Source organism: Grus americana, chromosome 2, assembly GCF_028858705.1.
Source record: "Grus americana isolate bGruAme1 chromosome 2, bGruAme1.mat, whole genome shotgun sequence".
In the NCBI taxonomy this organism is placed as follows: Eukaryota; Metazoa; Chordata; class Aves; order Gruiformes; family Gruidae; genus Grus; species Grus americana.
Window position 1 is genome coordinate 65,512,305 of NC_072853.1, and position 23,826 is coordinate 65,536,130.

The 23,826-nt window shown below is 40.9% G+C and overlaps 1 protein-coding gene across 5 annotated transcripts in view; it reads right to left on the bottom strand.

Annotated features, from left to right (window-relative positions):
- The window catches only part of MBP (myelin basic protein), a 123,465-nt gene extending 115,686 nt beyond the window's left edge, over nucleotides 1-7,779 (bottom strand). Inside the window, exon 1 of one of the 5 annotated variants that reach the window (XM_054816973.1) lies at nucleotides 7,577-7,779. In XM_054816973.1, the coding sequence (XP_054672948.1) occupies nucleotides 7,577-7,759 (183 nt within the window). In that variant the 5' untranslated portion in view covers nucleotides 7,760-7,779. Of the gene's footprint in view, nucleotides 1-6,337; nucleotides 6,483-6,835; nucleotides 6,935-7,223; nucleotides 7,490-7,576 lie in introns of those variants that run through there. The other 4 variants (XM_054816979.1, XM_054816976.1, XM_054816978.1 and 1 more) reach the window with 4 other exon arrangements.
- Between the last annotated feature and the right edge of the window lie 16,047 nt (nucleotides 7,780-23,826).

A 23,826-nucleotide genomic window follows, 5' to 3' on the forward strand; every position in this document is an offset into this window, starting at 1 on the left:
TTAGGTTGGTGAGGAAGAAGATTTGAGGAGACAAAGATCATCTCTACCACTTAATGCACCCAACCAGCATTACCAACCTGAAGCCACTCTACCTTAATTCAGTTCGTCTATCTGAAGTCTATCAAGGAAAACTAGCAATGTGAATACTAAGTAGAAGACACAGGACAAGTGTCCTTAGGGCTCTGAGGCTATCATTACATCAGAAACTATTACTTTACTGTGACAATTTTACCAGTGAAACCCCTTATGTCCAAAGATGAACTCACCTCATGGTTGGCTTCTTACCACCACACCACACTTTGGCAACACAATGACCAGAAAGGGCTGACACAGAAAAAGAAGCAGCTATACAGTGTCCTCTGAAAGACCCTTGGATACCCAGAATATGCAATTGCCTTCTAATCTTGAAACTATCATGGCCCAATTTATAACAAAACAAAAAAAAATTGGAAGGGCACTGACAACTACAGAACAGCTGTATTTCAGGCCTTTTTAATCTTTGAAGGACAAATATATTCCCATTGAGATGACAGGCTGCTGTTGCACTACGAAAGTCCTCGATCAAACCTAATCCATTGCATATAACTATTATTTTTCATGGTCTCGTGTGTATTCACAAGATCACAATCACGAGAACTGACTCAAAACTGCAGCCAGGTGTGGTGAACATTTAAGTATCTTTGATAACAACGTTCCTTCTCCTGCATTCTTGAAAAATATATTTCAGAGAGTCAAGGATTAAAAGGAAACATTAAGACCAGGTACAAGGGTTGTAAACAATACGTAAACTTTCTCCAGAACAGCTTTATGGGCATCTGTAAGTACTGAACTCTTACGCTGCCGAGGCTCTTTTTTCAAGTGTCTGAATGCCAAAGATAGCTATAATTTGTCCAACTGCATTGTTTTACCTGAATTTTGTGACTTCTAAATAAGAAGTAAGCTAAGAACAAACATATTCTCACTTGTGATCCAGTGATTTCAACTCTTTAGCAGAAGCCAAAGATAATGCATGAGGTAAACATATAAAAATACACTACATGCCTGAATTAATTTTAGGAATATATGTTGGTGTATATTTCCTTTGATTTTCCTTTCCCTCTCACTTTCAAATCATCATAGTTACACACCAGATTCCCTTACATCTTAATTTCACCAGTCTGGAAAGGCTTGAATTTAAACATTCCCAAATGTTTAAACTTTCCCAAAAGTTTAAGAAACTAAATATTAAAAATTGCAAGTATACACTAATAAATTTTGCAAGTGTTGGAACAAAATACAAAAAAGTAAAATTGAAAAAACCATCTTGTGCAAAACAAACCTACAACAGCTGACACATTGATCAAAACCTGTTGAAATTTAAAAGAATATTAATAGAAAAATCACTATTGTATCTTCAGTGACTGTGTATTTAAAAACCAAACAAACCATAAACTATGATTTGATCTCTTCAGATTTATTACTTTGCTTCTTTTTCCCCTTTGAAAGGCCTTACAAAAACTTTAGGAAAAAAAAAAACCCACCAAACCAAACAATAGTGAAGCAAAGATTTAGAAAACTAACTTCCATACTGAGTTATTTCAAAATCACTTCAGGACAGAAGAAAAAAAAACTGGCTAGAAATTTCCATGTTATTTCTTGTTTTTCTCTCACTTGCCCTTTGCGTGGGCTTTCCTGGGATATGTCCAAGATTTACAGCTATTCCAAGCAACAGAGCTGGGATTTCGCAGTTACTGCAATTGATGCAAGAACCCTCATAGGAATGATCTCACTTTATATTAACCAAAGAGTTCTCCAATTATTTTTAACTGAGCATTTTAAAAAGCATAAAGCTTTTCTTCTGAATATGAGAAACCCAGAACATTAAAATCCAAATACTGTTGTCAGGAACTCTTTAGGTGTCTGCTATTTAGAAATTCATTAGGCATGAAAAACTGTTCATAATAGATTCTGAAGCCTTTAAAGAAAATAGAAGCAAGTTGTACGTCAATCTCTCCTGAAAAGTTAAACCCAGGATGATCAGCCTTTTACAGAAAGGTCAGTCTCTCAACTAAGAAGATGAAGTGTAAAAAATTGAAATGAGAGTGACTGATATCTCCTGGACATCAAGAAAATTTCTTTCAAAAAACCCTAAAAGCCAAACTCTGAAAAACAGCTGGCAAAGCAAGAAAACATGAATACAATTTGTTCTTCAGAAAAGTTAATGAAATTGCTAATCATCTACATAACTAACATCAAAGTTATTCACTACTACACCCAAAAGCCCATGGGACACAAGGATTCAACCAGGATTACATTTGATGTTTGCATGGTGATTAGATAGTAGGAGGGAGAAATTTCTTCATGTGCTAACACATGAAAATAACCAGAGAAACAAATACAGAAAATCCATAGTGATTTGAATGAGATTATTAAGTAAAGAAAATCTAAAACTGAGCGTGACATAGCCTTTATTTAATGTCCTTGAACACGTAAGATTAGACACAATTGTCTCACTTGGGGAGAGCCACCAATGAAGTTTCATGCAACTCTTTCCAACCACAGCTAATTCTACAGTGCTTAGCATAACTAAGAACATTTTGTCTAAATTCTCAGGTGGGTGAAACCTCTAGAGAACTAGATTTCGATTGTGTCATTTTAATTTATGACCCAGTTAGTATCACCATATTGTGCTCCTTTAGCTTGAACACAGCATTCACATGTTGTCTCACTGGGGTGAGAACAATCTGCCTGCAGAATGATTAGTAAAGCGAGACCTAGAACTACGACTGAAGGCTACAGCAATGTAGCTCTAATGTAATCTGCGCTTAAGTCAGCCACTGCCTTTGGCAACTGCATCAGTCTCTCAGAGACCAACTTGTTCATCTTATACTGCTTATCTCATTAGGTCCAAATTAAGCAGTTTGTGCAGAAGGCTGGGTGCCCCAGAAAATGGATATTAACACAAGTAATATGCAAATAAAGTCCTGGAGCCTAGTGTTATCTGCCTGAAATTCCAGTTGTATAAGTTATTTGAGCAGCTGAACTCTAAAGCATATATCCTTTTTCTGATTCTTCTGGCATTGGTCGCTATTTTTTTTTTTATACATATAAATTCAGGCTTCTTCAAACATGACAGTGTCCTGCCGATTTTTTTCTTGAAAGCACCTAACAATTTTGGACATCTGTAATGGCTTTCTCCCTTTCCATCTTCAACACAGCATTTTAAAGAAACCAGACAAATGCCTGTTTTACAAAAGACTGTCAACTGGCTGTATTCAAAACTGCATCTAAAAGTTCCTGACCTCCTGATGTTCATCACTGGCATCCTTTAAGAAAGAGCCTCACCACAGACAGCATGGATCACAGCTTCAACGTGACATCTTGCCTGAGAGAAAAGTTATTCAGGTGATTAAACACCACAGGACTGGGCAACTCACCAACAATCCAGAAGACTGTGCTATCCTTTAACCCATGACAGAGTTCACACTTTAAACCTGTGTGCAAGATCTGAGTCTTAGACTGCAAACTTTCCAGCCTTTTCTCTCTTTAAACACTGGTTTTAGACAAAAAATAGTAGATATCATCCACGTTAGTCCATATATTGTGTTGACTATCAAAAAAATTGCTATGTTCTCATCTAAATTAAATCAATTTAGTTCTGGTAAGTAAAAATTTGAACCAAACTGCTCAGGTTCTAATATATGAGCACTTGTCTATTTTCACAGCACTTCCTTTTGGTAGGTACAAAGTTAACAGAAAATGGGTAGCATATAATTTTGAACACTTAACAACTTTTGCTACTTTTTCTGCAAGTAAGTATGAGACGTAGATTTCAGTTTAATCTGCTTTCTCTCAACAGTTTATAATGAAAGTGTTTCTTTAGTCCTAACAATCATGTAGCAGAGTAATTAGAGCCTGAACTATAATGATATGTTCTATTTGATGGAACAAATAACTAAAGTGGCTATTTCAACCATATGGGTAATTTATGTCGAGTACTGAATAAAAACATCCCAAAAAGAATAAACAGGAAATTTGTGCATACACAGCAGTACTGAGACTCAAGCATCTATTTTCCAAATTCTATGTTTCTCCAGGCGACACCAAAAGAGAACACTGGCATTCTCCTAGGATGGGTTGCTCTCTTGCCTGATCCTACCATCACCATTCCATGTACCTTCATTTGTAATCCAACATACCGCTAACTCTCCTCAAACTCTCAGAACTGGAGAGAACTGAAAGCATGTCCCAATTATGCTACCGATTCACAGGGTAACAAGTCTTGGTTGTTGCCATGCCTTGAAAACAGATATAATCCTTCTCTGTGTGTGCAGGATATTTTGAGTCCATGATTTTTATAATTCTGATAGGCTTGTCTTTAAAAAGGATGTAAGGCCTTAGCTGACTAGAAATCTAAGTATCATATGGGAGCGGACTTTATGAGGAATAAAGCCCAATGCAAGAACAATTTTGTCATGAAAATTTTCAGGACTGCACAAAATTAAGCAACTAAAAATATGAAACTACTTTTATGTAACATGCTGGAATGTCTATCATGAAGTAAAGGGTCTGTGGTGGGCCAAAATTTATCACTACAATAATGACCGTAACATTCACTACCTTATTCATAGTAATTATCACTATAAACAAGGCCTTTGAAAGTTTGTGTACATTCTTTAGTTGTACAGCATGGCATAAACTCTCAATTTCTATTCTTAATTCTCTACTTATTATAAACCCAGTGAAGCTGACAAAATGTTACATTTTATTCATGGCTTTCTCCCAACTCAGTGAAAATGAATTTGAATCCATTTCATTAGGATACATTAGAAGAGTGTAACACACTTTTTTTTTTTTCATTATAAATATCAAGCTTTATTTTAGATGGATTATCTCAGAACCTAATGCATGAACACTGCTTGGAAAAGTAATATCCATTTACATAACTTCTACGCATGGGCCTCTGCAAACCAGAAATTGCCCTTTGACCATCTTATTAGTGATCAATAATCTCTGTAAAATGCTCCATCCAGTTACCTGTTTCCTCAGACACTTCTCTATTTTCTTAGTAAAAGTCCACATGGCTTCAAAAACTTCTGTAGAAGATCAAAGACAAAAACCCCAACAAACTTTGTGCCTGTCAAGCACAAAGGCAAGACTTTTACCCAAGGGAATCCTTGAGCCACAGCTGCCTGGAGAGAGTATTCTGGGGAAGCAGCCCTGCAGGCTTTCCCTATCATGGTCCTCTCTAGGCACCTGCTCTTGGCTGCTGCCAGTAGAAACTTTGGTATATCCCAGCATAGCATTTTTTAATGTTCTCACAGATGCTCTTTAGAATAATTCGGAATGCACAGAGGCAGAACTGATGTAAAACATGAGAAGCAGATAATCCATTATGCTTGAGAGCTTTGATAGATTCACACCAGTTGTCACTAACTGTTCCAAGACCATTTAAAGACTTTAGAGAACTGTTTCCTACTCAACTGCCAACAGTAATCAAATCATTAACATAAACCAAGAGCGTTCTCTTACTCTGTTATTATTTACCTTGACTGACAGGGAGCACTTCACCATCCTTCCAGCCAGGTATTTCATGCCTTCATACACAATCGCCTCGCAATCTACAGCATAACTTGTTTGTAACTGTGAACCAGCAGTGCTCCACAGACACAAAATTATATTTATTAATCTCATCATTTTTAAAATAATTACTGGATATAACAGAAATAAAACAGTGCAATATACATGCTGTCATTCTTGATCACCCGAGACTCAATTCTGGTTCCACTGAAAAGGGGGAAAACTTTTGTTTCTCCACAAGAAAGCCTTTATTTTCACAGTTTCTTTGTATATTTTTTTTTAAATCAACATTGCTCCAAATGTAGCATCTCATATATTGAAGGACAAATGTGATGCTCACAGGAAACAGTACCATGACTGACCTACTTAACATTACAAAAATACACGTTTGCATCCTTCCCAAGACAAATTGCGCAACAATTTTTAAAAAGTCCCCATGAGCATAGGAAGAAACTAAACCTGCAGCCTTCGCTATGGCCGCAGCCCACCACACACACCCACGCACACACCCCGAGTTATTTTAAACACTGGCAAACCCCCCACAGAAACCGCACAGCCGCTGACACGCCCCAAGAGTACGGCAGCTTCAAGCCAAGCCGGGGAAAGAGGAGGAAGAGGTGGAGGAGGTGGCGGGCCCCGGTGGCAGGGACCCGGGGGAGGCGGGGGCGCTGACAGCAGCCGGGGGCGGGAAGCGCCACAGCGGCACCTCGCAGCCGCCGCCCGGTCCCTGCCACCGGGCGTACTTCACGCCTTCCTCACAGAAACTTCAAGGAAATACCTGGTAAGAGCCGGTGAGTGCCCAGGCAGGGAAGGGCAGCCGGTGGGATGGCGGCGGGGAGGCTGCACCTGCCCCGCTTCTCAGCTCCCTGCCAGCGCCTGTCGCAAGGCTTTGCCCCGTGAGGTTTAAAAAAAAAAAAAAAAAGGAGAACTTGGCTGTTTCTGTTTAACACTCCGGGCACGGCCGCGATGTGAAACCGGAAGCCCACGGTACCGACTTCGGGCCTCCTGCTGCCGGCCGGGACGCGACAGGCTGTGCTCTGCCCGCCCGCCGGGTTATGTAACGCACCGGCACAGGCTCCCGCCAGGGCCGCCGCCTGCCCGCGGCCGCCGGCGCGGGGGGAGCCCAGCGCCCCTCACCCGTCCGCGGCGGGCGGCGCTGCCCTGCCCAGCCGTCCTGCCGATCGTGGCGGGCCGCCCCGAGCGCTCCTCGCCCTGTCCACAGGTACCTGTCCCGGAGGCGGAATCAAAGGGAGGAGGGAGCCCAGGGGCAACCTACCGCTGCCCGTCCGTGCCGGCGCCACCTGCTCCAGGTGTCCTGCAGCGCCTCCCGCCCTCCGCCGAGCCTCCTGCAGCCGCCCCGCCGAGGAGGAGGAACGCGGGGCACGCCAGGCGAAGAAGAAGGGAAACAAGTCGAAACGCTACCCTCCCCCCCGCCCCGGGTGAACCGCTCGCTTTATCGCCTCCTTCCCCGGAGCACAACAACAAACACGGCGGAGCCGAGCGTGCGGGGCGGGCACGGCCCCAGAGTGGCCCCAGAGCCGGCGACGATGGAGGGACCCGGCCTGCCCCGCTCCCTCCCCACACGGCTCCCCTCAGCGAAGATGCCCAGAAGGAAGGGAAAAAAACCCACAAAATAATAAAGAAAGGAGTAAATCACAACGCACCCGGCGTGTCCTCCTGGGCTGCGGCGCTCCGGGGGCTGTGTGCAGCGGGGGCAGCCGAGGTGCGAGAGAGCAGCACCCCCCCCCCCTCCTCCGTCGTCCCCCCCCTCTGGGAGAGGCGACAGCGAGGTGCGGGGGGAGACAAGGATGGAGCCGGGAGGGGAGGGGCGCGGGTAGCAGACTTCACAGCCCGGGGAGGGGAGAAACTCCGGAGCGGCCGTGGGTCCCTCCCGCCGCCGCACAACCGCGCTTCCCCCGCTCGGTGCCAGCGCTTTGCGGTTCGTTGGTTTGCTTTGTCCTGCCCCCCGCCCCCCCCCCGAAAGCACGGCGGCGGCGGCGGCACTAGCCCCCGGTACCTGCGCGGGAGGTGCGCCCCACCACCCGCCTCTCGGCGGCCGCGCCGCCTGCAACCAGGAAGAAACAGCGGGCGAGGGCACACGCCGTGCCCCGCACCCCGCCCGCGGCTCCACCGCCGGTGGAGGTGGGCTGGCAAGGGACCTCCGAGGGCGAAGGAGAGACGGGAGCCCGTTACCCTGCATGGGGCGGGCACCGCTCTCCTGCCGGCTGAGGGAGGCGAGGGGGCTTGGCCCACGGGGGGCTGGATTTGGCCACGGCTCCGGCAAGGCAAGCGGTGGCAACCTGCCTGGCTGCTCGCTGCACTTCGGGCCCGACAGCCGTGGGCTGGTAACTCGTCCCCATAACTTGGCCTAGTGGGATTTTAATAAACCTGGCTCGGGGGGGAGGTACCTGCAATTTTGGACTCAAAGTCATGCGCCCAGAACAGCTACCTGGGTAACTCCGTGCTTTGCCTGGTCTGTGTCTGAGTCCCAGGGCGTAACTGCACACCATGAGGTGGGCTCCCCGCAGCGCCGTGACCCGGCGTCTTGTGACGGTCAGGTGCAGGGAAGCTTCGGCCACCTCCGCGGGAAGGAGTCCAACAGCGTGAACCCCGAGGGTGAGGCTGTTCGGGGTTTAGGGGGAGGAGAAACTGCCTTTTGAATTTCATCTGAAACATTTAGGGGGGCCAAGTTCACGTTTAGGAATACTTTGGGCAAATAGTATTTGTTTCCCTCCTGTGTGAAAATGCAAAAGTAGGAAGTAAATTTATAGATAGTTGCTTTTTTTAAGAAGTCGCTTTATTTGGAAGGTTCATTGGTGATTACTGTATTTATCTGTTGCACCTGTCAAGTGCATCGTGTTTAAACCTCAACAGATGGAGAGTTATTAAGTCAGCTACCCACTAATTCCTCAATATGTAACCTCTTCTGGTTTGCTATTCATTTTTGAAGATGGTGGAAGTTTTAGAAAAATATTTTAGGCCAGATTATAAACTTTTTTTTTTGATGAACAGTTATTTGGATAAATATTTCCATTGTATGGAAGGAACATCCTACCAGTAATTCCTTACAGTGCGAAGTGAGAAGTTTGCAATGTGAGTGTATTATAAATATGAAGACTGCCATACAGCATGCTACAACCTGAAGATAAAACAATGGAGTGTGAGTTTAAAAAGATCATAGAAGGAAAGAAGGATTGCAGAGGAAAAGAATAGACGGAGTATCACCAGTATAAGCAATTCCAAGTCTGGGAATTTTGTATTAAGAATACAGGCAATACTGTTTTGAATCACTTTCTTTCCTCACACCCCTTCACTGGCAAAAAAAAAAAGTCACTTTCTTTTCTTGGAAATTTGAGGAGCACATTAAATGAGTTTGATAGTTAGGCTTTATGCATATTATTACTTTTAAATGGTAACTTTGTTAAAAAGCATGACAAAAAGAAACCCATATTTATCAGCTTTAAAAGACAACACTCAATTTCAGTCATCAGGTGGTCATCTCTGCCTTTTTTGCATAAAGTCTCAGGGTACAATTAGATCCAAAATCTCATCTGACTGCTCTCAGAAGGCATATGAATAAATCATGGTAAAGAGACTAGAACCTTAATGTTCCATACTTTCATGCAGGCAATAGGTCATGTATTTACACATGTACACATATCTTTACATATAGATATACATATAGAAATTATATATATGAAAAAATAAAAATACCTCTCTGTGTGTGTCTACCTACAGTTATGCACAATTACTCTATTGAGGCCTAAAGATATATAAAGGTGTGAGGAGAGTCACAGTTGCAGAATGTGGATTGTCATACAGTATGTGGAAAAAAATTTTTGGAAAAATTATCGTGCTTGTACGGCTGTGTCGTATGGCATAGCTGCATCAGCTCCCTCTTAACGTGTTGAACATCTCCCTACTTTTTAGTTTGTAGCTTCCCTTATCGTTCCAGGATTTTTGTATGTAGGCAGATGTCGGTATGCTCATTTACATATAATCATAAAAATTAAACTTCTATAAAAAATACTAGCATCACTGGACAGCATTGGTAGCTAGAAATGTAGACATTTTGATTTGTCCCTTCTAATTCTACTACAAATGAATGCCAGCTCCTGGAAACTCTTCATGAAGCAAGCGTGTATGTTCAGCAGCAATGCATATGTGTTCAGGTCTATGAAGGCAGTATTATTTCTTCTTCTGTTTGCTTGTTGTTGCATGGAGGAAAAAAAAAAAAGTTGTTTTTTTTTTTTAATATATTCCCCACACACTATTCCGCCCCTGTTCACTGGGCCACTGTAAAGAGCTCTACCTGAATAAATGGCAGTATGAAAACAAGTGACCCAGGGAAATTAATCTTGATTTTTTTTTTAATTAACTTCCCAGTAAAAATTGCTTGAGTCAAATATAAAGTGTTCTTTTATGCAAATCGGAGAAAGAGAATGGAAGGAAGGCAGAATTTGCACAATATTTCATATGTACTTTTGTATTAGAATTGGCCATTTATTATTCCTAGTGACCTGGTTGGCGAATAGGTTAGACTTATTAGGGAAACTAAGTTTGGGTGTGAAAGCCTCATAAGGGGTAACCAGACCAATGTCATATAAACTCAAAGAACGATTTAATTAAAATTCACAGGATGCTATTGAATTAAGATGAAAGAACAACTATTCGCTTTCAAGAACTGAAAATGGCAAATGGCAAAATGCTGTAATGAGGAACTATCATTGAGACAGTGGTGATTGCTGATGCAAGATTAACGGTATCAAGCCGTACATGCAGAGGAAACAGAATCTAGACCCAATTATGCGCTCATTTGAATTTTGTCATGAATGGACCTTCAGTGAACTCCATATAACACTTTCATTTAAGTCTTAAAATCAAGTCTTAATTAGAAAGACTTATGAGGTTGCTGTATTTCGTAAAACCTTTTATGATGTGTATTTCATAAAACTTTTTATTATGTATGAGTCCTTGCAAACGCCAACATAATGCTTTTAGGAGCAGCATCAGAACAAGTTCTTGGTACTTTTTTTTCAAGAAGACTCTGATACAAGAGCATCATCTCAGCAAGTGCTTCTCTGAGTGATCTCAAACTGTGTATGTAGGCAAACAGAACACCATTATCTGCAGATGCTGAGAGCTGTCACAAACTGGGAGCTATGTGTTAGTAACTGATGAATCCCAAAGTTAGACTTGGTTGCTGAGAATTTTCTATATGGTCATGGTGGCTAAACTTTAGAGGATCTCTACCAAATATTTAGAAAAATAGTTCAAAATATGTCCTTCTTCAGCAAACACCTGTGAAAGGGGCAGGGAAAAAGGCAGTGTTTCAGAAGCCTTTGAGTCTTAAAAAAAATTGCATTTTTATGTTCTAAATTAAGCTTGAGAATCGAGGAGGTGTTCTGCAGCCACAAGGGGACAGACCCTCTTCAGAAATCTTGTCTGAGCTCAGAGTTTCTTACTCCCCATGGATACTAAGGCATATGACCTCATCGTAAATATGCATTGGAAAGAAAATGTCTCTCCTGGTAAATTATGTTTCCCTACTGATGCAGACAGCAGTGGATGAATGACAATGTAATACATATTGACAGTCCTTGTGAATAATATTTTATATCCTTGTCTGAATGAGAAAGAAAAGTAATTGTTTACAGAAATACTGACATTAAAAGATCTGAGTGATATTACATTTTAGAGTAGAAATAACCTAATAATGATCAAACAAGATTTTTTTGTTCAGAATTGTTTAGCTAAATCTTCAAATTCTAAAGTATCTTTCAAGAGATGAGCATTATTTTTATCACACCACCAATATCCTGTTTGCCGAAAAAGATCAAAACACTCAGTAACAGGTGGTCGTAGTAGCACAGGGCTGTGAAGATGAACATAGCAGACTTTCAGACTTGTTTTCTCCATTTTGTAGTTTTTTTGCCTCTGTCTAATCGTTGCCTCCGACAGCCCAGTTTTCTGTAAAACCGATCATCTCACAGGACATTTCAAACAGATCTCATGCACTGCTACAGTGTTGGTCAAAAAAGTCCTACGATAAAAGGAGTTTTTACTCTTGTTTCTCCTAACACGAACATTCCAGCTAATGGAAAAGTTCGTAAAAAATATTTGATGTGTTTAAGTGCTATTAAGCACATTACCATGTTTCTATTTTTCGCTAGCACTTAATCAGTAGAGAAAACATGCCTGATGTGCGCGGTTAATTTACAAATGAATGAATGGAAAACATGCCTGTGTATAAATACTTCTTCACTTATACAAATTAAAATGTCTGTATTCTCACTAATTACTTACAGATGCTGGCACAAACATACATCATACATGTATATCCCTTTTTTCTTAAGCCACGATGGAGTGTGGTAAAGGCTTCTGTGGGCAGACAGAAAGCTAACTTGAAGGGAAATGGATACACCCAGGGCTCTTCCTTCTTTGAACCTTTGTTCTCATTTTCCCTTTTCCACTTCTTACTCCTTGGCTCTTACATTGCATGTTCTTCAGAACTGGGACTTCTCTTTAGGATGACCAGCACAACACTTCCTCTGTTTCAGTATAAATGTTTTTAAAATAGCAGTCCTCGCTCAGCTCAGTGTCAGGGGAAGTTCTGCCTGTCTGTCTCCATTCACAATATCCATTTTCTTAGTCACAGAATCACAGACCGGTAGGGGTTGGAAGGGACCTCTGGAGATCATTTTGTCCAAACCCCCTGCTACAGCAGGATCACCTAGAGCAGGTTGCACAGGATCACATCCAGGCGGGTTTGGAATATCTCCAGAGAAGGAGACTCCACAACCTCCCTGGGCAGCCTGTGCCAGTGCTCGGTCACCCTCACGGTGAAGAAGTTTTTCCTCATATTCAGGTGGAACTTCCTGTGTTCCAGTTTGTGCCCATTGCCCCCTGTCCTGTCACTGGGCACCATTAAGAAGAGTCTGGCCCCATCCTCTAGACACCCGCCCTTTAGATATTTACAAGTGTTGATGAGATCCTGTCCTGGTTCTGGCTAGGATAGAGTTAATTTCACAAAGAGCCAGGACAGGTGAGCCAAGCTGGCCGGGGGCTATTCCATACCATGTGACATCATGCTCACCATAAAAGAGGGCCAGTCGGGCAGGGGCGGGTTCGGTGTGGCTCTGGGACAGGCTGAGCGTCCGGTTGGTCGGTCGTCGGATCGGTAAATTGTTCTTTGTTATCACCCATTGTGAATATCTGTTATCAGTACTGTTGTTGATTGTTTCCCTCTCCCTTGCTGTCCCAGTAAACTGCCCTTATCCCAACCCTCGAGGCTTTGCCGTTGTTTTTTTCTGTTCTCCTCCCCATCCCGCCGGGGGAGGGGTGAGTGAGTAGTGCGTGGCACCCAGCTACCGGCTGGGGCTAAACCACGTCAGTCTTTTTTGGCGCCCCACGTTGGGCGCCAAAAAGACGTGTGGTGGGTTGACCCTGGCTGGAGGCCAGGTGCCCACCAGAGCCGCTCTCTCACTCCCCTCATTCACTAAACAGGGGAGAAAAGGTATAACGAAACGCTTGTGGGTCGAGATAAGGACAGGGAGAGATCACTCACTAATTGTTGTCACGAGCAAAACAGACTGAACTTAGGGAATTCATCTGATTTATTACTAGGCAAAACAGAGTAGAGGAATGAGAAAATAAAATCAACTCTTAAAACACTTCCCCCCACCCCTCCCATCTTCCCGGGCTCAACTTCACTCCCGGCTTCAACCTTCCCCCCCCTCAGCGGCACAGGGGGACGGGGAATGGGGGTTACAGTCAGTTCATCTCACGGTGTTTCTGCCGCTTCTTCATCCTCAGGGGGAGGACTCCTCTCATCGTTCCCCTGCTCCAGCATGGAGTCCCTCTCACGGGGTGCAGACCTTCAGGAGCAAACTGCTCCAGCGTGGGTCCCCCACAGGGTCACAAGTCCTGCCAGCAAACCTGCCCTGGCGTGGGCTCCCCTCTTCACGGGTCCACCGGTCCGGCCTGGAACTTGCTCCAGCGTGGGCTTCCCACGGGCCGCAGCCTCCTTCAGGTGCCTCCACCTGCTCCAGCGTGGGGTCCTCCACGGGCTGCAGGGGGATCTCTACACCCCCTCATCCTTCCTCCATGGGCTGCAGGGGGACAGCCTGCTTCACCGTGGTCTTCACCACAGGCTGCAGGGGGATCTCTGCTCCGGCGCCTGGAGCTCCTCCTCCCCCTCCATCTGCACTGACCTTGGTGTCTGCAGAGTTTCTTACATCTTCTCACTCCTCTCTCTGGCTGCAAAAGCTCTCTCTCTCTAAGTGTTTTTCTTCTTCTTAAATATGTTATCACAGAGGCGCTGATTGGCTTGGCCTTGGCCAGCGGCGGGCCCGTCTTGGAGCCGGCTGGCATTGGCTCTATCAAACACAGGGGGAGCTTCTAGCAGCTTCTCACAGAAGCCACCCCTGTAGCCCCCCCCGCTACCAAAACCCTGCCACGCAAACCCAACACAGATCCCCTCTCAGTCTTCTCTTCTCCAGGCTAAACAGACCCAGCTCTCTCAGCCTTTCCTCATACGAGAGATGCTCCAGTCCCCTCATCATCCTCATAGCCCTCCGCTGGACTCTCTCCAGTAGTTCCCTGTCTGTCTTGAGCTGGGGAGCCCAGAACTGGACCTGCATTGAACTTCAAAACAAATGTTAAATGCAGGGCTGTCCAGTTGGAAGTCTTTTACTTTTATTCATTAAAAAAGAGGAAGAATGCTTTTCTTAGTTTTAAAAAAGAAGATTTACAACTCCCCAAGTGAAAGTTTCCAAAAAGGGTAACTGGAAAAAAACACATTTAGAACATAAAAATTGATTTAATGTACTTAGCAATGAGAAAGATTGCCTGGCACCCACAATGAAATAACTTAGTTATTATTCTTTACATAATCATAAGGTTCTGACATTTGAACTTACAAATTCATTTTAATAAGGGAAATAAAAGATATATTAAAATATGTGATATAATGACAATACATAATTTTGTTCGTTACAGTGCAAAGGTTAAGATTTGCGCTACATGCAGTTTGTGATCACCTAACTCTTGAATTCACTGCATTTTGAAACTAAATCACAGGATGCAAATGAAATATGGTATGTCTTTACAGGAGAATCTAATGTGCGCTCAGATCACTTTTACACTAAGTAAAACATATGCTTTAAATCTGAAACATGATAGCCATTATTACATTTCCTCCTATTGCTGAAGAGAGAAGAAGCTGTAGTCACTGTGTGGGCAGACATCTACAAAGCTCTGCTTTATTGCTATTCAATGCATTTCCAACGAGAGGAAGTCAACCAGTCTCACACATAAAACATACTCCAGAATGCCTGAATACAGCTGCAGAAGTATCAGCATAGAAAAACCAGAAAACATTTCTAATAACTGAACAGAGGCCTTCCCCTTCTCACTGTTTCCTCTCCTACGACAAAAAAACCCCATTTTGCAGCTGGGCTTCAGCTTTGTGGGATGCCATTTTTCTGATTTGCTATTGCATAGTCTAGAGGGATTTGAAAACAACAAGCAGTTTTCAGTATAAATCTATGCAAAGTGCACGATTATTGGGCATGTACTTGCTTGCACTGCCTTCTCTTTTTCCCCATGGGGAAATACTTTTCTCTTTCCTACATGGCAGTGTGCTAACCACTCTCTTATCTTTTCTTTCAGTCGAAGCAGATTAAATAGCTAGTGCAATGTAAATAAGAAGGAATTCTAGCAACTATGCTTACAATGCTTGTTAATGAAATGCACATAACTTTGTTCTGCTACTGACTTTAGCTAGTGTTGTCAATGTGTAACATTCCCTCCCCCAAATTCTACATTTGCAAAGTGTTTAAGTTAGCAAATTGAAGGTGAACAACAAAAGGAAACTATTTGCACCTGTAACGTTTGTTTTTAGGAAGGAGGATACAGTACCCTTGCAGGGTATTGCATCACTATGATGAAACAGGACCAGAACGCGTGGATGTCAGTAGCATTTTTAAAGCTGAGCATGAAAGTATCCCAGTTTGTGCCAGAGAATGTCTATTCGTGGGGATCGCATCTGACTGACAGGTATGTATTGGCTTATGCTACGGGGTAAGCAAATTGTCAAGTAGAAAGAGAGAGGCTTTCAGTAGCAGTTCATTCCTTTACAGTGTGCACTGTACTGCATTGCTTAATACTAGAGTATACCCCAAAGTCAGAGATGGTGGATAGGAGGACGAATCAAACCTCAGTCAGGAAGTGCGTCAGGTTTGTACACCTAACTGCTATTTGGACTGACTATGAAAAAGACTGTGAAATACAAGAATGATGGAGAAGTCTGAATCTATTAAAACAGATACAATATTCAGTAATCACTGTAAATACAGTTCTGATCTTGTCTTCATGAACAATGATAGATTGAATAGCATTGTCTTCAATTCCCTTCTTATTTCTATGATTTTTTTCCACACATCAGTCTTCAGGACACCTTCTTTACAGTCACAATGCAACAAGACTCAAGTTTGAAAAGCCACCGCTTCCAAATATTCAGATGATACAGGATTATCCTGGAACTTTCAAAGGGGCTTGAGCAGGTTAATCGCTATCTTGCCTCCACAGCCAATACTGAAAACTTCATCTCAGATCGACTCTGGAGTTGACTGTGCCAAGCTTTCCATTTCTTGGCCAAGACAAAGATAAGATATGATAGGACAATGCTACTGGATATTCATTTTAACCTGCATGGTAGATCTAAATTCTAAATACTAACAACTCACGTGTTTTTTTAGATGTATATTGCAAAACCTAAGTTTGCTTGTTTGTTTTTGCATGGAGAAAGCAATTTTCTGTACAATCCTAGTATAAGAAATAGCTCAAACAATGTTTTGGAGGTGGTAGGAAAGGGCAGAGCCCAAATAAATTGTTTTCCCAAATAAATTAAATTTGACAAAGTTGTAAGTGGCCAAAGCTGAGTTTTCCAAAGGGGTGGCGTTGACCACCTAGCAATACTTCCAGGTGTATCTATGATCTTTTCTGTAGCTAATTATTAGCTATTTCACAATGTATTTGATACAAATGTCTTGAAAAAATTATCTGCAGTCTAGAAACAGGAGTAAATGTATCCAGCTGTTTCTCAAAATATACTACTGTATAGATTTTAAGAGATTCTCTGATCTCTGTCATAAGGCAAACCATACAGCTGCTTTGTATTTAGTTGTTTTAAATATTAAATCTTCCCCTTGAAGGAAAAAGAATAGGCAGCTCAGAGATAGCAATAGTCTACCACGTTCCTGCTAAGTTTTTCCATTTGTGATATGCTCTAGTTACTAGTAGAAAACTTAATTTTCATTAACAGAGTTACACTGAAAAAAAGAATTAATAAACAGAAAATTAAAAAATAGATTAACTAGGTAGTACGAAGGAAGGTGGCAGTAAGAGGAGGTACACTTAATAAAGAGAAGATATATAACACAAAAAAGAAGGAAAATATAACAGATTTTTTAAAAAAACATAATTCAGTGACAACTTGGGCTTAGTAGATAACGGAAGATAGAGGACTTAATGTCTATTCCATGGAATGAAGATTTGCTTGAGCATAATTTCGAATGAAAATAATTCGTAGCTCAGACTTCACTGATTCTGTGGGAGAAATAATTAATTACCAATGATTAATTGGATTTATCTCTCAGATGAGCTGTATCTGATTTTTAGCTACTGTTACTGATTATTGACAAAGAGACTTATTTAAAAATTCACTGATTACTAGCTAGTTTTACTGCCAATATAAAGCATACTTTAATATTATAAGACTAATGAACAGTTATGACTTGGTCAAGCAAAGAGTGACTATATATGTTGGCACAAGTTTGTTTCAAGGAAGAAAACCTAAACTTTTCTATATTGCAAATTGACCAAGAGGAAGAGCTATGCTTATGAAGGTTCACTTTTTTCATAATCCAGTTATATGAGGTACTTTCTTCTACATACAAGCTACTTCCATTTGTACATGTCCACTACTTCATGTCATGGTCATTGGCACAAGTATATAAATAGGGATTTTTGAGAGTATGAGCCTAAAATGAGCTCTTCAGTCCATATTAAAACACCTGAAAAAATGACCTGATTTGCAGTAGCAGCACACTTCAGCAGCAGCCAGTGTGATATCAGTGGGGATTATCGGATGCTTAGAGACTAAGGGAAGATTTGGGACTCGGATGCATTTCAACAGGGACACACTCTACAATTGTCTGTTTGAATTCCTTCCTGTCTAATACGAGCTAGATAAAAAGGATGCCCATAAACTAGGTGGAAGATGCCAAATGAGAAAGGATGCAAGTAATTTGATAGGACAAGATGAAAATTGAAATCTTGAAGAAGTTAAACTCTAAACCCTTCCTAGGTAATGCCTTTAGGAAAGGGAAAACAAAGGTATTAATACAAATGGGGAATAGGCAGCAGTACTGTAGGAAATGACTGGGGTTTACAAGCATACCATTAACTTCATTAGACAAGCTTGGGGGGTGAACCCGTAAATCTTCCTCCAGCATATAGAAAGTTGTTATAAGCAGGACAAATAAGGGCAGGAAGAAGGTAGTTTCATTTGTAGCAAAGTTGTTTAGAGATGGGGAACACTAACTAAAAGCATAGGGTGAAGTACCAGAATGAGCTCCTATGCCTTGGACATGTTTTGTCTGCAGCCGTGCACTGGTACAACCTCTGACCTCTCTCAGGGTTGTTTCTTCATGCCCCTGTAGTTCTCAAACTCTGACATCTGCAATGCTGATGGCATGCCTGCCATAAAAGTCAACCGTGTGCGATCTTTTTGGTAGTGCAAAATAGCCTGATGAAGACTAATCAAGAGGCATGATGGCACGCACTGAGTTCAAGAATGCAACCACGGTGCCAGACTGCCACTGTTGTTACGTACAGCTTTATGGAGGCAACATCAAGTGGCTCAAATAGCTGGCAAAGTATTTACCTTCTTCATAAGTTCAAATATCGGGAAGAAATCTTTTTATTAATTTTCTTCTGCAAGTGCATGGTGGGGGTTTAGTGATGCTAGCTGAGCGTGCTATTTATCAGACTATTTTCTTTCTGCCATTTTTCCCTGATTAGAACTGATTTTTCTTAAAATTGGTAATCAAAATTACTTGAAAGCTAAATATTGGGGGGAAAAAATTATGTACAGTTATGCTATCTCTGCTTCAGTACTACTTGTAGCTAAATCAAGGATGTTTCTGCATGTAAATGCCACTAAGCAGAGGGGCAACAGCAACGTTAAAGAGGCAATACTAGCTACTTAAATAGTGCATAAATGACTGGCTGTGTACTATCTTTGGTTAGTGGGATGAAACATTCAGTGTTCAATGTTTTAGAAGAATGGCCTTTGTCTAAAATGAAGAAAATGCAAAGTATACTCCATTGTTGTACAGCTTACATAGCTGTGGAAAGATTGAAATCGGATGCATCACAGAGAGATGATGTAAACTGGAAACTTGACATTTCAAGGGGAAAAAAATACTTAAAAAGGAAAACAGAAAAAAAAAAATCTAGTTACTTGTCTGCACGAAGCTGAATTTCCAAGAAGAAGAAACAAAGCAAATAGAAACCAAACATATCAAGATGTTTTTATGAATGCTTTTCAAACTTAGTCTCAGCACCTCCATTGGGGATCAGCCAAATTCAATGAGTCAATGAGTTCAGAATTAGAGTGAGTATACTCATAAAGTGTAGTATATTTTAATAATTTCATAAAAATAGTCAAATCTTAAAGTTTCAGCCCGGAGGATTCAGTTCTATGTACATGTTCAGAAAAGTTTTCATAAATTAATAAATCAGTGAAGGCCAACATTTATAGTTACAGGTTGTAATTATGTAGTGATAGATGTAAATTATTGGAAAAAAGGTTCACAGAACAACAGCTGCCAGTGTGAAACTATCCCTGGAAAAATGTGAGCAGTTTTTTGTAGACCAGTCTTATCTATAGTTCAGCCTTAGCCCAAGGAAGTCTTCGTCTGAAAGCAGCTCTGTTTCAGTCATCCTTATTATACTAACACTATGCATGTTGTCTTCAGATTACTTTGTGTAATGTTTCCTTCACGTGTCATAAACCATTGCATATCTTTCATTAAATTTTGGGTTTGGTACAAGAGTGATTGTAGGCCATGGCTAGGTTTCTCTTCTACAATTTTCCATCAAGCTCACTGAAAACCTGAAAAAAATTCAAAAAGTCCTTAGAAATTAACAAAGTAAAAGCATTTTTCTAGAAACATTTTAAACACTATCCAAATTAAAAAATGCATTAAGAAACAACAGCTGAAATAATTTTTAAATACCCATTTTAAGATGATAAGCAAAAAAAAAAACCTTATTCACTACACTTGGAAATCAACATTATTTGCTATTCTATTTTGAACTTTGTTCAAAGATAAGTTTTGTGGAAATATTATTGTAAATTAACATATACTGGAGCCACCAGCCTGTCCAGAATAGCAGAATATAGTTGTATTTTTTTTATTAGTAGTATAGCTGGTGCATAATTTTTACATCAAGTGTCAGCATCTCACAGCATGAGAAAATGATGTATTCAGAAAGGACATATTACAGAGTGAAGAATATGAAACTGTTCTACTGTAGAAAGACTGTTAAGGGAAAATGTGATTTTGATGTCAGTAATGACCCATCAATTCAAGTTAAATCAGGTACATATTGAAGACCACAGGACCCTTAGATGGAACACCTCTTTGCATTACAACGTTTAGTATTACGGGTAACATACACCTCACCTCCATTACCAAAATCTCTTGCAATTAAAATTCTCTGAGTTGAACTTCACCAAAATGAAGTTAGGTGTATAGTATGAAATGGGGAGGTCTGAAGCCGGTTATTTGATTATTGAGTATATAACCCGCTAAAATGGACAGAAATCCTTAGAGGGGAAGGTAGAGATGACATTGTGAGATTATCTGTGTCCTCAATTCTCCCTGTAAACATCTGCAGAACTATCTCATTATCATCCTTCCAGGTGCTTTAATAGCTTCAATTGCAATAATGCATATGTTAAACCCCCCCCAACAACAACAAAACATGCAAAAAACAGCCACCCCAAAATAAAAATACCCACCCACAGCACGATTAAGCTCTTGGTGTACTGAGACAACTGCCAGGCAAGTTGACCGATAGTATTTGCCTCTTTATACTCCTTCCCATCTGCCTGTGTCCATCTGCCGTCTTGTCTATTATTTAAAGTCTTTGTAGTAGTCACCGTCTTTTACTTTCATGTTGGAAACAGCATGTAGCAGAAGGAGGTTCATCGTGACCTCGATAAACATTATTACAGCTAGTACACTTTTATTATAACGTGTTTTTTTTCTTTTCTTTTGACTACATCAGTTTCTCATGCTGTGGGATTGTAGTTCATGAAGATCTTTGAAGAATTTTGTACTACCTACATTTTTAATGAAAATGCCTACCTCCTGCTGGTTTGGCACAAACTAAAGGCTCCAATACAATGTAATTTGCAGCCAGATGGGGAAAAAATATCTGTTTTAACAATGAGCGGACATATTTAGTTCATGGCTTATTAGTTAGCTCCTGTTTTTCCCATCAAATGAGATAGAAATGACTTAAATTGCTGTTTGCAAATCTTTTGCATGTCTTTAAAAACTGACAATAAATGTAAGAAGTAATAGCTTTCTAGAATGAGTTTCCATGCTTGCTTTGTTGGAATGAAACTGCAAAAAATAAAGGATTCCTTTCAGGATCAGGCCTTTTTTACTGATCTGAAAGGCTGAACAAGTCGAGCAGAATCTCTCCAGCCTCACTGGAAATCTTGTGTTTTGCTCTGCTTGTGCTGCGTGGCACTGAAAAGCATCCCACTTTTTCAGTGGAAAGCATCTTTGAGTGGAGGAAAAAAAGTGCTTTCGATGGCTGTTCCACTTGCAAAGAACAGCTTGCTGAATGTCATCGTGCGCTTAGATTCACTGAAGCTGCCTATTCAAAGCAGTATGTGACTGTGATCCTTAACTCTAAATCTGTGCCGATGCAATCAGTCGCTTTCTCTTAAGTTAATGAGCAGGTCGACGTTGATTTTCATGTCAGCTTAATCAGACCGTAAGCTCTTCAGGGAAAGGAATTGAATTTTCTGTGCTGTGTGGCATCCAGCCTGCTATCAGAGGTTTAGTTCAGGATGGTAACAGTAGTTACAAAAAAAAAAAAAAAAGGAAACCATTTTATTAAGTAGAGAAAAGACTTTTTTAATGATAACTTCTGTCATAAGGCTGCTGTTTAAGTGAAACATTGGGTTAAAATAAAACATATCAAGCATCAACTAATATTTATGGATACTTCACATGTGTCTCACTCAGCACTTGCCTATTAATGAAGTCTTCTGTTTCTTCCATAATACAATAATACTAATTTCACATTCTCCATTATTTCCCTTGCAAAGTACTAAATTTGGAAGAAGATTCTTCTTGTGTGTCAATTTCTCTCTCTGTATCCATGTCTTAAATATTAGATCACAAAGTAAATAAATAATTCTGCTTTATTCAGTAATACTGAGAATTAGTGACACAGTGCATCATTATTACATACCTATACTTAGAAAAAAAATCTCACTGTAGGATGAGATCTTGCAGTTTCTTACTGTGGTGTGGAGTACTTTTTTCTACAGGCACTCCTATTAAAAAGCAATGACATTAGTTGCAAAATCATTTACTATATGAGGTGTCAGGATAGGTGAATTTGACTTTTGTACAATTACCTGGTTTATCAAGAACCTTTCACACGTGGATGTACTGCTCAAGAGAGGTGCTGAGCTAATAGGTATCTAAAAGTGACGTTGTCTGTCCTCATGATTAGAAAACTATCTAATATAGATGTACTGCCACCTGCCTTTTCCCACAGAAACTGTCATAGTCATTCCATTTCGAGGCTATCAGTGAGTTAAGTCCTCAGCCTGCATGGCCCAATTCAACGTCTAGCTTCTGCTGAGACTGATAATTAACTTTTCAGTTATCAGAACAGGCTTCAGATTGAACTGCTCTGAAAAGTGATGAAAAGTGGATGTTGCACTTTTCTGAGGCAAGAAATAGAAGATTTTCTTTTCATTTGATATATTCTGTGATTTTTTTTTTGTTTGAGAAAAAAATGTAATTTATTTTTTTGCTCTTGAAAAATTAGTCTCATTGAGGAAAACCTTCAGCTATTTTCCTTCATTTTTCCTACTATTAAATGAAGAGAAAGAGGCTGTCATTAGGACTTAAATGCAGATGATTTGGGAAAGGATAATGTGATAATCATGACACCTCACACAAAGTTCATGTACGACTATTTGCACCTGATGTACCCATTAGCTATTTTGATGCAAAAAATCCGTTTTATCTATTACGAAACTGTTTTCCCTCCTCCAGATCCATGAAACTGTTAAATTTGATCTCCGTACAGAATAAGACAAAAAGTTAGCAGTAGAATTGTGTAAATATTGCCAATGCTTTCTGAGTGCATTCAATAAAGTTAAAAAAAGACCCAACACATTATTTTTTCCATATTTCTCTCCATTTTTATATTGAGTTCCCATGAAGAAAAAGACACCATTTGCTGAGGTTTCCTGTCGTAAGTGTTTGGGACAAGCATCTCAAGGAGTCAAGAAGGCTGAAGTGAAACACTCATACAGTTTGCATATATATTAGATGAGAGACCTTTCAGGGGAGTGAAATAGTGAAGAGGGCTCTTTAAGCCTTGTCAGAGCCCTGGCAGAGAGGCGATTAACAAACCTAGCCATTGATCAAACCTCTCTCTTCATTACTGGGAAGGCTCATGCATATACAGTGGATTGCCCAGCAGTGACAAGAGAAAATTAAAATTTGCATTCAGCCACTTCCACTGTCAGGAACTTAATTTTTCTAGGAATTATGCTTCAGGTAGAGGACTTACGTTCCCAAAAATGGAAAGGTTGCCTAGAAGACAGCATCTTCTGGAACTCCCTAACCCTTTCTGGGCTGAAAGAACCATAGGGATTTTAACTTTTGGAGGATGGAAAGAAGGCGCAAGATCTGACAAGCAGATCTACAAGATTTCTGTCCATCTTTACTCCCGAAAGACATTTAACCATATGTTTACAGCAGCTCCTGTGGGATTCAGTCACGTATTTTAAGCTGGATGTCGGTGGTGGTTTGAAGAATCAAGGTCAGTATGCATATATACTCAGTGAGTGATGGCACGGTGACTAATTCTTCTGGCTTATCGAAAAGCTTGTTTTTTGAGTGTTACTGAGTAGGTAGAAGAATCCCTTTG